General features: G+C 41.7%; 1 protein-coding gene across 1 annotated transcript in view; it reads right to left on the bottom strand.

The window, feature by feature from the left end:
• Positions 1 to 13,182, bottom strand: part of ptpn18 (protein tyrosine phosphatase non-receptor type 18) — a 34,567-nt gene extending 21,385 nt beyond the window's left edge. The window contains exon 1 of the mRNA XM_078169689.1: positions 12,944 to 13,182. Coding sequence (XP_078025815.1) covers positions 12,944 to 13,015 — 72 coding nt within the window. The 5' untranslated portion in view covers positions 13,016 to 13,182. The remainder of the gene's footprint in view (positions 1 to 12,943) is intronic.
• Between the last annotated feature and the right edge of the window lie 1,259 nt (positions 13,183 to 14,441).

The raw sequence follows: 14,441 nt of genomic DNA, 5'->3' as shown, positions 1-14,441 counted from the left end.
TGAGGTTTATAACCATCATGATGAAGCCACAAAACTTCTTCATAGATCTGTGCAAACAAAGTCTTTAAATTTAAAGCTCAGGTCGCCACATCCTCTGAAACATGACGGTTTGTAGGAAACAGGAAATGAAAACCATGTGATGTAGGACACACTGTAGAGAGGACTGCGTCAGTGTTGCGGCAGAGAGGAGCTGATAGATGATCAGAAATAATACTGATGGTCTGTCAGGTCGACACCACGTTTTGTTTTGGAAATAAATGTGTCATCAGCTCGTTTTGGGTGTTGCTATATGTAGAATATACAGTATGTGTGTGTGTGTGTGTGTGTGTGTGTGTGTGTGAAGGGTAGGTGTTGAGGTTAAACCGAGCTGCTGAGAGACCTGAATAAAAGTTCATTCAGCTCATTAAAGGCTCAGTTCACTCAAAAGATACAGAAACCTGTCAGTGTTCCCCAAAATGTTTCAGAGCCTCAACACCTCCAATAAAACATGCGCACACGTACACTGATACTCATCACTTATAATTTAACACTCACGCAGAATAATAAGCCTCGTCTCCACCAAACCCTTTCAGTGTAGAACCAGCAGTAAGCCTTCAGACATGGTACCTAGACCCTCGGTGTGTTCAGACAGTCCTCTTAAATGTGGGCGGGGTTGTTGTCACTCACTGCTCCGTCCAGCACTCGCTGTATTTCCTCATCAGCGGTGACACAGATGGAAGTCTGCACCTGGTTTATCGTCCACAGAACGAGGCTGCACGCCCACATTTTCACAACAAAATAGAACAGGCTGCAGTGAGAGTCTCTCTCCATGGGATATTTAAAAATAGCAGCTTTGTGCATTTAGTCCTTCTCAGGCAAGCTCAGGGGTTTAGTGTTGCTGTAGCCCACAGGAAGTGAGGATTAGAATATATGACCTTCACATAATCCGCTCCAAATTAATCTATATTTTTAAAGTCATTACTAAAAGTGTGTGTCATATAAAAACTAAAGTGATGGTCAAAGTTGTCACAGTGAAATTTAAGGTGTGCTGATGGATTCACGTCATCAACTCATGCATTGAGTAACATTACAAGTTAACGTTCCACCTTAAAAGTTGCCGGCAGTCGGCCCAGTGAATGAAGTTATTTTTTTCTCTTTCATTTTATAGTTGTAGTTTACTGATGTATGAACAGAGGTTACATAAAACCAGAGTGAGCGTCCTCTACTGACCAATCAGACTGCAGGGTTTCTAGCTCCACCTTTTAGTACCAGATCTGTGTGCTAGGTACCCCAACAGAGGGGGGACCAAACATGGGGACGCTAAGGAACGCTTCTGTTGGGACCATCCACAACTTTACACTGTGGAGACAGAAACAATGAACTGAACTGAACCATACTGGACTGCTCTATGCAAACAGGGCTTAAGTCACCAGGTGCTCTGCAGATTAACAGATATTTAACTTAAAATAAACAGTGAATCCAATTAAACATTAAGAACAAAAACAACAACCAACAGAAAGGTCTGCAGACAGTTAAAAGGAAAAGTTCACTTATAAAATGAGCCTTTGTCAATCAGTGAGTTCAGCTGTGTTACTCTGAATTCATGAAGAAAACTGTTTTTCTCTCATGACTCCACTGAAAACAGGGAAAATATTGATTTACTGGGTTAGGGTTAGGGTTCATTTATCCAGTCAGTTCCTCCCAAACACGACTCTCACTAAAAATGTACTATTTAAAAGAGTCCAGTCTTCAAATGACCTGACCTAGTGGATGAGAACAAAAATTATTTTTTTGTTTTTCAGAATAAAACACAGTAAAAGATGTGCAGTATATGTGTCATATTTTGACAGCTCCTTTTATTTTGAAAGTCAATGACACAGGTGTAACCTTTGACCCTGTGGTCACATTGGTCACCGATGTGAAGGACTCCAGCCATGACTGTGCAGCCCGAGGAGGAGGTGGCAGCCTACAGCCTTCAAGACATCAAAACTGTATGCTTTGACTAAAATGAACAATGACAGCAATATAGTCCACGATGAGCAGCGCTAAAATCAACCTGCGTAGTTGTCCCTCCATTGTGACATTAGAAAGTGTCACATTTATCTTGCAAGTGTACTCTTCTTCAACGTTTGCTTTACTTCCTGGATTTTTCCCACATGGAAATTCTGACCAATCAAGAGCAGCTTTCTCACACAAGGCATTTGATCTGGTCCTCTTGTAAATGCTGCCGTGAGAACACGAACCAACTCTAGGCAATTATACAACTTTGGAACAACATGAGTCCCTGATTCAGACCAGAGGAGACCACTCTAGGGCTGACAGCAGCCTTAGTCCCTCACTCTACAGCAGGAAATCACACTTCCAAAAAAAACACCCTCTGTGCTGAAAAGTCGCTGTACCAAAAATAAAGTGTGTTTTATACAAACCTGACAGGTTTCAGGGTCACTTCTTTTTAGAATGGACCCACGACCCACCAGTTGCGAACCACTGCTCTTGTTTAAGCTGAAGGTCATGGGGTTTAACAAGCTGGCCATTAAATGGGTCAGTTCTTATCTCTCAGGAAGGACTCAGGTAGTCAATGTCAATGGGACATTTTCCATAGTTAAAACTATAAGTTGTGGGGTTCCTCAGGGGAGTTTCTTAGGGCTACTTCTTTTCCTGATATACATTAGTGATATGGAGACAGCCTGTTCATCTGACCTGATTCGCTGTGCAGACGATTCAGCTGTTCTGGCATCTCATAAAGATCCAGCAGTTGTTGAAAAGTTTCTGAGTGAAGAGCTTCACAACATTGGGACTTGGCTGTCTGATAAAAAGCTGTCACCTCATTTAGGGAAAACAGAGGCCATATTTTTTGGATCCAGAATAAAACTAGGAAAGACCGCGGAGGTAAAGGTAAAGGTATGAGCAAGGGTTATTTTGGCTGAGCACACAGTGAACTGTCTTCAGTGTACATCAGAAAAACATCCATCGGGGAGGCCGTGGTGATGAAAGCCTTCATTAAAATCTGCCAAAACACCAAAGTGTTGGATAGATCAGTGCTAAAGATGTTAGCAGGAGCTTTACGTCAATGTCATTTTGCCACCTCCTGGTTTAAAAAGACACCACAGGACATAAAGAAACTCCTTCCTTCTAGTCAACTTAAGAATCCTACAAATCCAGCTGGGACTGACACGTTAAATTGTTTATAATAGGGTACCAGATATTTTTGTCACACCAACAGTGGGGTCAGACAGGACTGTCTGTTGGTCAGTAGGCTACAGCAAATCCTGAAGCCGTTCCCATTCCCCAATTTGTGTCAAGCACAAACTAGAGATGGACTCACAGAGTCACAGACTCAGATAAAATTACAAGGTCAATAATCAGGATCAGGTCGGTACACAGGTGATCAGTTACACAAGCAAAGGTGTCCAATTTAACAGACACAAAGAGTGGTCAACAACACACTCACAAGGAACAGTAGGGAAACGCTTGAACTCTCACTCTGAGGTGAAGACAACATGGCAACAACAGAGGAGAAGACAGGGACTTAAATAAACTGAGACAAGGGAGACAGTGAGACACAGGTGACACACATTAAGACACAGATGAAACACACTGGGTAGGTCATCACAGAGGAGGGAAACTTGGGATCTGAAACAAGATGAGACAATAGTTAAGAAAATGAAACAGGAAACACAGAGATGACAAATAAACATAAATTTAGGTAGCTTGATAGGTCATCACAATTTGTGCCTCCTCATTTCACCTCCTCACTTCCTGTCCTTGTGTCTTAGTTCGCCCACAGGAGATGGAAGTGGAGGAATCATGGAGAAGATGTGAGGAGAGAAGAGTCGAGGTAACAGGAATTTATCATCCTCACCTCAGAGCCGTCATTTTAAAGCGATGTCAGTTAAATATAACACGAACACGCTCGTGTATCTATCTTTATATTCACTCTCTCTTTATCTCTCTGTCTCTGAACTGTGTCATCTGTCTGTTCAGTATACGCAAACACACTCATGTATATCTGTCTATACAAACTATTTATTCTCTCTTACTTCTCTCTTATATGCGAGGATACACCAGTGTATCATCTGCCAAACCTCTTCACTCCTCCATCCTCGATCCTGAAGATGCAATTTAGGAATAGGGACACCCTTAAAGATGGAGCACTGAGATCGATTTCCAGGTCACGAGCTGAGCTAGTTTTGTTTTCTTACGGTGGCCTATGAAGGGTTGTCAGGTCGGATAGAATTTGTTTTCATATCATCTCAATGAGAGCTCATGTTTGCTTCCAGTTTAATAAAATCAGTCTACGTGTCAGTAGGGTTACAAATAATATCTGTGATGTTGGCAGCTGGTTAACACAAGATCAGAACCTTTAATACCAAAGAGTGCGTCTGAGGATCAGGATCCACAGGACGTCTGAGAGTAGCTATGTTTCCATCCAAAAGTGATTCAAATCATTGGGAAATTTGCATTAAAAGAAATATGAATCCTGTGTGTTTTAATTAAATGTATGGACTTTGGTGAAAACTACGAACTTGCGCGAGTTTTCCGCAGAACTGGAAACAAAACAAGTCTCGCATTCTTCTTCTTCTACATTTTCTGGCGGTTGGCAACCAGCCTGTAAATGCATTACAACCCGGAGAGTGGATATCACCATGGAGAATATTTGAAATCATTTTACAGAGCTTATTTACTTAAGTGAAGTCTATGAAATATTTTGAATTGCAAAGTCCATGTCTCTTTTATCCAGGATTCTTCCAAAATGTCAGGTGGTTCTTTACATCAGATGTTTTCACCTCAAACATTTAAATACTTCAGCAGTTTATCATCTGTTTCATCACCACAGACACTCTTTAAAACCTGGAGGAGGATTAATTCATTTCCTTCAGTCAGGGGACATGGCTGAGGAGACAGACCGGACTCTGAGGTGTCCACATGGGGACGATGATGAACTCAGAGATGTTTCTGGACAGAGGCTGTTGTACAGACTCAAACCTGCAGCTTCCTCTGCAGTTCAGAGACGACGACGAAGCTGCAGGTTCTCTCTGCTGACCACAGAGTTACACTCACAGCTCCATGTTATGCAAAAACAGACAGAGGACGGCCAAGCGGTCGCTGCTTCGCTTCACTGTTTCCACTTCTCACTCAGGAGATATTTTCAGAAGCAGGAGGTGTGATTCTCATCAGACACTCTTTTACTCTCACTTTATTTCTTCACATTCACTGCTGTGTAGTAATACTCTGTTACAGGTAAAGTCCTGCATTTAACATCTGACTTAAGTAAAAGTACAAAAGTATGAGCATGAAAATGTTTGTTTATGCTGAAGTGCCTCTTTTAGAATAATAGATTATTTATTATTTTATTATATTATATTATATTAATCAGTTTAATGATGCAGCTGGTGCAGGTGTAGCACTTTATGTACTGTGTGCCATCCACTGCAGGAGATTTAAAAAGCAGCTGTTAGCAGTTAGCAGCTAACTCAAAGAAGAAGAGCAGCAGCAGCTGTTAGCAGTTAGCAGCTAATTCAAAGAAGAAGAACAGCAGCTGTTAGCAGTTAGCAGCTAACCCAAAGAAGAAGAACAGCAGCTGTTAGCAGTTAGCAACTAACCCAAAGAAGAAGAACAGCAGCTGTTAGCAGTTAGCAGTTAACTGAAAGAAGAACAGCAGCTGTTAGCAGTTAGCAGCTAACTCAAAGAAGAACAGCAGCAGCTGTTAGCAGTTAGCAGCTAACTCAAAGAAGAAGAAGAGCAGCAGCTGTTAGCAGTTAGCAGCTAATTCAAAGAAGAAGAACAGCAGCTGTTAGCAGTTAGCAGCTAACTCAAAGAAGAACAGCAGCAGCTGTTAGCAGTTAGCAGCTAATTCAAAGAAGAAGAGCAGCAGCTGTTAGCAGTTAGCAGCTAATTCAAAGAAGAAGAACAGCAGCTGTTAGCAGTTAGCAGCTAACTCAAAGAAGAAGAACAGCAGCTGTTAGCAGTTAGCAGCTAACTCAAACAGTGAGGTCCAGGAGCTCCTTACTCTCCGAGCAGAGGATGAGATCAGCCGCCATATAACAGGGACGCTAAATGATTGTTATTGACTTGTGATGTCATTGTTATTGTTTATAAAGAGCTGCTGACACGTATGTTATATGTCACACTAGAGGCTGATGCTGATACATGTCACGACTCTTTTGATTCTGTGATGTCATCATGCTGTCTGACATCACACCTTTATTAAAAGAGGTATGTTTTAGAAAGGTATACTTTGATACTTTGGATTGATCACTGCAGCAGTGTTGTAATAGTGTCTTGTAAAGCCATGAGTGTTGGGCACATGTTTGTGTGCATGACACAAAATAAAGAATCAATCAATCAGTCACCAGGCTGTGACATGATGGCGCCATCATTTGGTTCTGTGTAAAAATGTAAAGGGGGCGTAAACAGGGGATGTCGTAGCAGCTCTATAGCGCCATCTCTGTGTAAAAAAAAAGTCTTGTGCAATCATGTGAGCAGGGTAACGTTAAATCTAAACATTAAATGTGTGGCACCTGTTCATAGCGCCAAGGTGAACTGACACATTTATTCAACCTTATGCATGCTGGTATGAATAAATGTGATGGTTGTTCTGCAGCTGGAGCTGCAGGTCATTTTCTGAACACAACGCAACAAAGGGGAGCTGTGGAATCAACTGCAGCGAGTGTGTCAGGCCGGGTTAACTATGTCAATACACTCAGCTCCTACAGCATCAGTCAAAAACCATTTTCCCTTCCAGGTCAAACACCTGACGACAGCAGTGTCCTTCCTCCCTTTAATCACGAAGCCCAAAATACCAGCACAGCGCCGCCCAGCGTAAAAACACAGTGAATACAGATAATGTGTGGTACATGAAAGGACTTATTTGGCTAGCACAGATTACATTGGAAGCCTCAGTGACACACTGCCAAGACTCTCGCTGCCTTTAGGACCGGTGGGAACCTGATCAGCCATCTCAGTGGCCTGGATCCAGAATCTTCTTCTGTTCTTAGTACAGGGAGGTGATCCCCTCTGAATATTGAACATTTTCCATCCAGCCTTTCTGCAGTTGGTGCAGTTCACTGCAAAACGACTCCTGGTCTTGGAACTTGACTCACTAATAAAGTGAAGAGTGCGGCTTTCTGACCCCTGGTTGTGCTCACACATCTGTGATGATGTTCCACAGAAATCCATCATAATTTCCACGGTGGATGATTTGTTATTTCCAGCACCTCTTGAAATCACCTTGTTGGTCCCATACGATGATAAAGACAGACCTTATAGCTATTTAAAACTGCTGTTTGACTTCCTCCTGAGAGATGATTATAAACCAGTCAGTAAAGTTAATGTCAGTAAAAATGCAGCATAAAGCTGAATATTGTCCAGGACGATGATGGGATCATTTATTACAGGTCAAGTGTTGCTGACTCGAGTTACCTGAACATATCCTGTTAGATGTCTTTGCTGCTTCTGATACAAGCTGTCATCATCCTCTCCTTAACCAGTCACAAACTCTGCTCATTGTTACTGGTGCTCAATTATCCTGGTTCAAACCCGACCTCTCAGTGAAACAGCAGTTTGTCTCCATTAGCAGCGTCTCCCACATCCCCACTTTCCTGTGGTGTTCCTCAGGGCTCAGTTCTTGGACCTTTATCATTCATCATTCATATTCTCAGACATATTACTCGTCGACATGGTTTCAGTTTCCACTGCTATGCTGACGACCTGTGACACTCTGCCTCCATCAAACCTGACAGACTGTTTAAATGACGTTAATGCTTGGACCACCAGCAGTTACCTTAAACTTAATCAGGATACGTCTGAGGCTATCTTCATCACACTGCGCAAAGTTTCCAGCCTAAACCTGTCCATGCCTGGTTTTATGACATCATCTGTTGCTGAGGTAAAAATCTTGGTGTTCCTTTAGACTCCACCCGTTTTGACACTTTGTATGTTTTTAACCTCTGTTGTTTGTTGTTTGTTTCAGCTGCACACGTTCCTTCAGTCACTTTCACTTCCTGTTGTTGTACCTGGCACAGAGGTGGTTTCACATTATTTTACCTGTTCATTCACTAGCGCAGCTGCTCTTAGATAAAGAGGGTGAGTGTTTGGCTCCGATATTTTCTGTTGACAGTTACCACATCATGAAATATTTCATTTCATCTCGTTTTGCTTTCGTTATCCCAGTTGTTTGTTTCATAAATCATCGTAAAACTCATCTTTGGACTTCAGCGTGGATTTTATTGAACAAGTCACAGTTTACTCAACCTCTTAGCAGCTTTTTTCATTGTTAGTATAGTCACTACATTTATATCAAGAACATCATCAACATGGCCTTTTTACACCTGAAGATCATCTCCAGACTCCGCCCCTCTCTCTCCCCTTCCTCTGTAGTGACTTTGACACACGTCTGTATCACATCTAGACCAGAGTACTGTAATGCTCTTGGTGTTCCCACCTGGGGGTTTAATGGACTGTAATTTGTCCAGAACTCAGCAACAAGAGTCTCTGCCACACACGGCCCTTCAGCAGCTTCACTGACCTCCTGTTAAACAACACATCTGTTTAAAAATCCTCCTCCTTGTCTTTAGTCTTCCCGTGGCACGGCGCCACCCCACCTTTCCAGTCTTCTCCAGTCACACACTCCTCCTCATTCACTCCATTCCTCCAATAGCCACTGACTCTCGACTGCCCCTCCAGGCTCCAGACTGACCGGGCCTTTACTGATTCTTCTTTTAAGTCACAACTAAAAACGAACTTTTTAGAGCAGCCTTTCCTGGTGGTTCATGATATGTTTTATGAACATGTTCTTTTATCTGTATACGTGTTTCATCACTGTTGTTGTTGCTCTCTGTTATTGCTCTGTAATAACTTTCAGTATGTACTGGTTGACTTATCTGGTTTTGTAAAGTGTGCTTAGGTGTCTTGAAAGGTGCTTATGAATAAAATGTGTTATTAATATTATTAAAGTGGTGAACGACGCTGAGCAAAAACATCATCAACATGCAGATTGTTATTTATTTGAAGGTATTAAAAGTCTGAGTAATGTGACGTACATCAGCTGCAGATTTATTGGTGCTGTGAAACTTTCTAAATCATGATGTTACAGACGTTACACCATGTTTGCATGTTTTACACAAAGCAGCGTGACGACACACAGCTCGCTCTGTTCATCAGCTGCAGCTCATTTGAATAGAGATCATAAAAACATCAGACCACAGCAGGTCGTTCCAGGAAAGCATCACGTCCACAGTATCAGCAACAGTGTGTGTGGCATCAGGAACACTGGAGGAGTTCAGGATCCTCAGCAGAGACACACAGAGACGTACAGTAATGGCATGTACAGTAGGAAGTGTGTGAGACGTATAGAAACTTGCTTCACCATCAGCTCTAACCTCAACCCTCAGCCTCAACACCAAACAGTGCCACTCTGCTTTTTCACTTCTTTTTTAGCTCTTGAAATTCTCATGTGACTTTTTAGAAAAGGTTTTTTTCAGTTGAATTTCTCACACCTGAGGGGAGGCGTGTCAAATGATGTTTTGTCTTAGGGGAGGGGCATACACATTTAAATGGTTGTATTTGTTATTTATTTTACCGCCAATTTTCAAAGAAAACCCACCGTCCAAACCTGCATGTTTTCTTTTATACTGTTGTTGTTATTGTTAACTATTGTTGGATTTTCATATTGCGACGGTCCTTAGACACGTCATGTGTCATGTGCAATGAATGCTGCTGTCAGACAAGAAAACAAAACCAAACCTGAGCTAAACCCTTTGAAAACAGACGGCCGCGGGACACTGTTGTTTGAATGGTTCTGTTTAAATACATAAAATAAGAATTATAAGAGCAACAACAATTATTCTTTTTGTAGCAGAAAGTTCAGGCTTCAGCCATTATCTACTCACCCATATGCCATATGACACTTAAAGTGTCCTGAAGCCCAGACGTAAGACTAAAAACAGAGTTCAAATGAGGTTTTTCCAAACAACTTTTTATGTCGGGGCTTCAGGACACTTGGATCACTATGGACGAGCAGTATGGAGATATTTTGTGGTTTCAATGATGTGTTTTTGGACGTTTGAATCTGGGGCGCCGTCAGCCTCCATTAGGTGGAGTTGTGTTGCTACCTCCTCTCCCCTTGGATCTCTGCAAGTGATGTGAGGACTCTAAAACTTCACCTGAGCCTCCCTCGGCATATGGGTGAGTAGATAATGGCTGAATTTTCATTTTTGGGTGCACTATCCCTTTAAGTTACACCTTATGCACTGTGCAGACGTGGGATTTTTCCATAATGGTGGCAGGAGATTGTTGTTTCTATGATCCTGTGAATATATAAAAATAAAAACCACAATAACTAGAGAACATTAATTGTTTTTGCAGCAGGCTTCTATATTTCCTGGGATCACATCTATGTTACCTCATCTGCAGTGAGGTGCTAATGCAGTATTTAACTATAATTAACCTGTGAATGTCTCTGTGTATGGTGGCTGCAGGAGACCGCTGTTTGCATCATCCTGTATATATGTACAGTACAGGCCAAAAGTTTGGACACACCTTCTCATTCAATGCGTTTTCTTTATTTTCATGACTATTTACATTGTAGATTCTCACTGAAGGCATCAAAACTATGAATGAACACATGTGGAGTTATGTACTTAACAAAAAAAGGTGAAATAACTGAAAACATGTTTTATATTCTAGTTTCTTCAAAATAGCCACCCTTTGCTCTGATTACTGCTTTGCACACTCTTGGCATTCTCTCCATGAGCTTCAAGAGGTAGTCACCTGAAATGGTTTCCACTTCACAGGTGTGCCTTATCAGGGTTAATTAGTGGAATTTCTTGCTTTATCAATGGGGTTGGGACCATCAATTGTGTTGTGCAGAAGTCAGGTTAATACACAGCCGACAGCCCTATTGGACAACTGTTAAAATTCATATTATGGCAAGAACCAATCAGCTAACTAAAGAAAAACCAGTGGCCATCATTACTTTAAGAAATGAAGGTCAGTCAGTCCGGAAAATTGCAAAAACTTTAAATGTGTCCCCAAGTGGAGTCGCAAAAACCATCAAGCGCTACAACGAAACTGGCACACATGAGGACCGACCCAGGAAAGGAAGACCAAGAGTCACCTCTGCTTCTGAGGATAAGTTCATCCGAGTCACCAGCCTCAGAAATGGCAAGTTAACAGCAGCTCAGATCAGAGACCAGATGAATGCCACACAGAGTTCTAGCAGCAGACCCATCTCTAGAACAACTGTTAAGAGGAGACTGCGCCAATCAGGCCTTCATGGTCAAATAGCTGCTAGGAAACCACTGCTAAGGAGAGGCAACAAGCAGAAGAGATTTGTTTGGGCCAAGAAACACAAGGAATGGACATTAGACCAGTGGAAATCTGTGCTTTGGTCTGATGAGTCCAAATTTGACATCTTTGGTTCCAACCGCCGTGTCTTTGTGAGACGCAGAAAAGGTGAACGGATGGATTCCAAATGCCTGGTTCCCACTGTGAAGCATGGAGGAGGAGGTGTGATGGTGTGGGGGTGTTTTGCTGGTGACACTGTTGGGGATTTATTCAAAATTGAAGGCACACTGAACCAGCATGACTACCACAGCATCCTGCAGCGACATGCCATCCCATCCAGTTTGCGTTTAGTTGGACGATCATTTATTTTTCAACAGGACAATGACCCCAAACACACCTCCAGGCTGTGTAAGGGCTATTTGACCAAGAAGGAGAGTGATGGAGTGCTGCGGCAGATGACCTGGCCTCCACAGTCACCGGACCTGAACCCAATCCAGATGGTTTGGGGTGAGCTGGACCGCAGAGTGAAGGCAAAGGGGCCAACAAGTGCTAAACACCTCTGGGAACTCCTTCAAGACTGTTGGAAAACCATTTCAGGTGACTACCTCTTGAAGCTCATGGAGAGAATGCCAAGAGTGTGCAAAGCAGTAATCACAGCAAAGGGTGGCTATTTTGAAGAAACTAGAATATAAAACATGTTTTCAGTTATTTCACCTTTTTTTGTTAAGTACATAACTCCACATGTGTTCATTCATAGTTTTGATGCCTTCAGTGAGAATCTACAATGTAAATAGTCATGAAAATAAAGAAAACGCATTGAATGAGAAGGTGTGTCCAAACTTTTGGCCTGTACTGTGTATCGATCTAAAATAAAAACCATAATAACTAGAACATCCATTCCTTTTGCAGGAGAGAGCGAAGGCTTCTTCCATGTCATCATGTTGTTAGCTTGTAATGATGTCATTTAAACATTTTTTTTTAATCAAAATGTTTGATGTTTTTATTTTGTAAAATCTGATGAAAAAACATGTCTGATTTTTGTATTATTATTTTCTTAATGACCCAGTTTCAATACTTTTATCAATTCTTATGGTTTGTTGACTCGCAGAACATTTTAGCTCAGGCTGGACAGATTTTAGGGACATGAAGCATGAAGATACTTCAAGACACAATGTCACTACCAGCAAAAATACTAATGTAGACACTGGTGGACCATTTCTACTGCAGAGTTCAGCGGGTTGAATATATTTCTTTACTTTTACATCTGCATGAACGGCAAGAGTTTTTCCAACTCTAGGATTTCATCTTCACCTTTTAACTTTCAAACACCAAAGGGTAAGTTTTAAAATCTAATAGCTCATTTATGGAGGGGGGAGGGTCAAGGAGAAATATCTGGAGCGTCCTCTGATGAATAAAGAACAGTCCCTGAGTGTGGAGCTCATCAGACACATATCAAGATGTTGGTCTGTGACGCTGTCAACGTTCTCACCCTCAAACTAAACTCAACTCTTGAACCTAAATTTAAAGATTTGCAGCTGAGGGTGTGAAAATGTCCTCACTGTGCTGTAGCGTCCTCACAGTGACAATGTACAGCTGTTAAACTGGTTTTCACACACTCACACTGACACACACACACACACACACACACACACAGATAGGTATGAGAACAGACACTCACACTGTACTCCTGATCCAGAGTCCCAGGATCCACAGTCTTCAGAGTGGACAGCAGGGACGGCAGCGGCTCCATGTCACGTCAGATAACATCCAACACCTGAGCCGCCGTCCTCTGACTGACTGACTGACTGACCAACTGTCTGTCTGTCTGTCTGTGTGCAGGTTTCTCTCTTGCTCTTAGTTCTGTCTTTGCGTCTGTCTCTCTCGGTTGTGTCTCTATATTTAACTCCTGTGAGTTAATAATTTACCAGCAGATAATTGAGCACCTCCCTCTGTGTGTGTGTGTGTGTGTGTGTGTGTGTGTGTGTGTGTGTGTGTGTGTGTGTGTGTGTGTACTCGAGAGACGAAGGAGGAAGTGTGAAGAAACTTTAAATGAAATAACAGAAACACCAGTTCAGGACGGTAACTGGGTTACTTCACTGAGTTTTACTGTGTCACTGAGGTGTTTCCTTCCTCAGGACGAACCACATGTGAATGAACCAAACTCACAGCCTTCACACACACTGAGGCTGACCTACATCGACCAGTTGCACCTGTGTGTGTCTGCAGCGGGGCGTAGAGATAGATGTGCCAGACAGACAACACACAAGGTCTACACTTTAAGTTTTTGACCTCTCATTCCTCCTTTAAAAGTGAAAGATGTGAACACGTGAGAGGAGTCTCTCAGTTTTCTCTTCAAGGTAAAAACAAATAAAGGAAAAAGAGAAACATTAAAATGAACCTAAAGTAAACTGAGTGTGTTTTTCATTCAAACGTCAAAATGCTGACTTTTTTATCCTGACTTACTTTTCATTTACTTTCTTCCTTGTCATGTTAAAACCAGAGGCCTCAGCTCAACGATCGACCGACAGTGTGTGGATTATTTTACTCATAAAATATTATCACTTTTCCCTCGTTCTCATCACACAGGTGTCTCATGTTATTCTGAGCTGCAGTGATGAATCAGTGTCAAATATCAACACTCACTGTGACTGAAACAAACTTTACATCAGTTAAATCATGTGTGTGAACGATCTGTTTGACACACACAGGTCCTTAATTTAGGCCCTGACAGAAAGTTTTTAAACCATTTCTGTTTTAATAGTAGAGTTAACACTGCGTCACATCATTTTACACTTTACTGATTACACTCACATACTGCTTTCTTTTGTTTGGTTGTTCTGCTTTGTAAAGTGCCTTTGAGTATAAAGAAAAGAGCTATCTTAATCCAATGCATTATCATTAATAATGATAATAAGCAACATTTTCAATGCACCACTTCTAATCAAACAAAAATATTTTCATTTTTATTTATTTATTTATTTTTTACAAAGTATTATGAGTACTTTTACTTCAGTAAAGGATCGAACACTTCCTCCTGCACTGCAACAGATGGACTGAAGCTCCAGCTCAAAACACTGTAGTTCAATCTTGGTCCATTGGAAACACAGTCAGAGTGAGAGCTCTTTGGCAGCTAAATGTGTATCTGCCTGCTGCAGGAACAATTAATGTATGTTCAC

The sequence above is a fragment of the Epinephelus lanceolatus genome, chromosome 8, assembly GCF_041903045.1.
Source record: "Epinephelus lanceolatus isolate andai-2023 chromosome 8, ASM4190304v1, whole genome shotgun sequence".
NCBI lineage: Eukaryota > Metazoa > Chordata > Actinopteri > Perciformes > Serranidae > Epinephelus > Epinephelus lanceolatus.
Note: the sequence above shows the minus strand (reverse complement) of the source record. Positions and strands in the feature narration are given on the sequence as shown.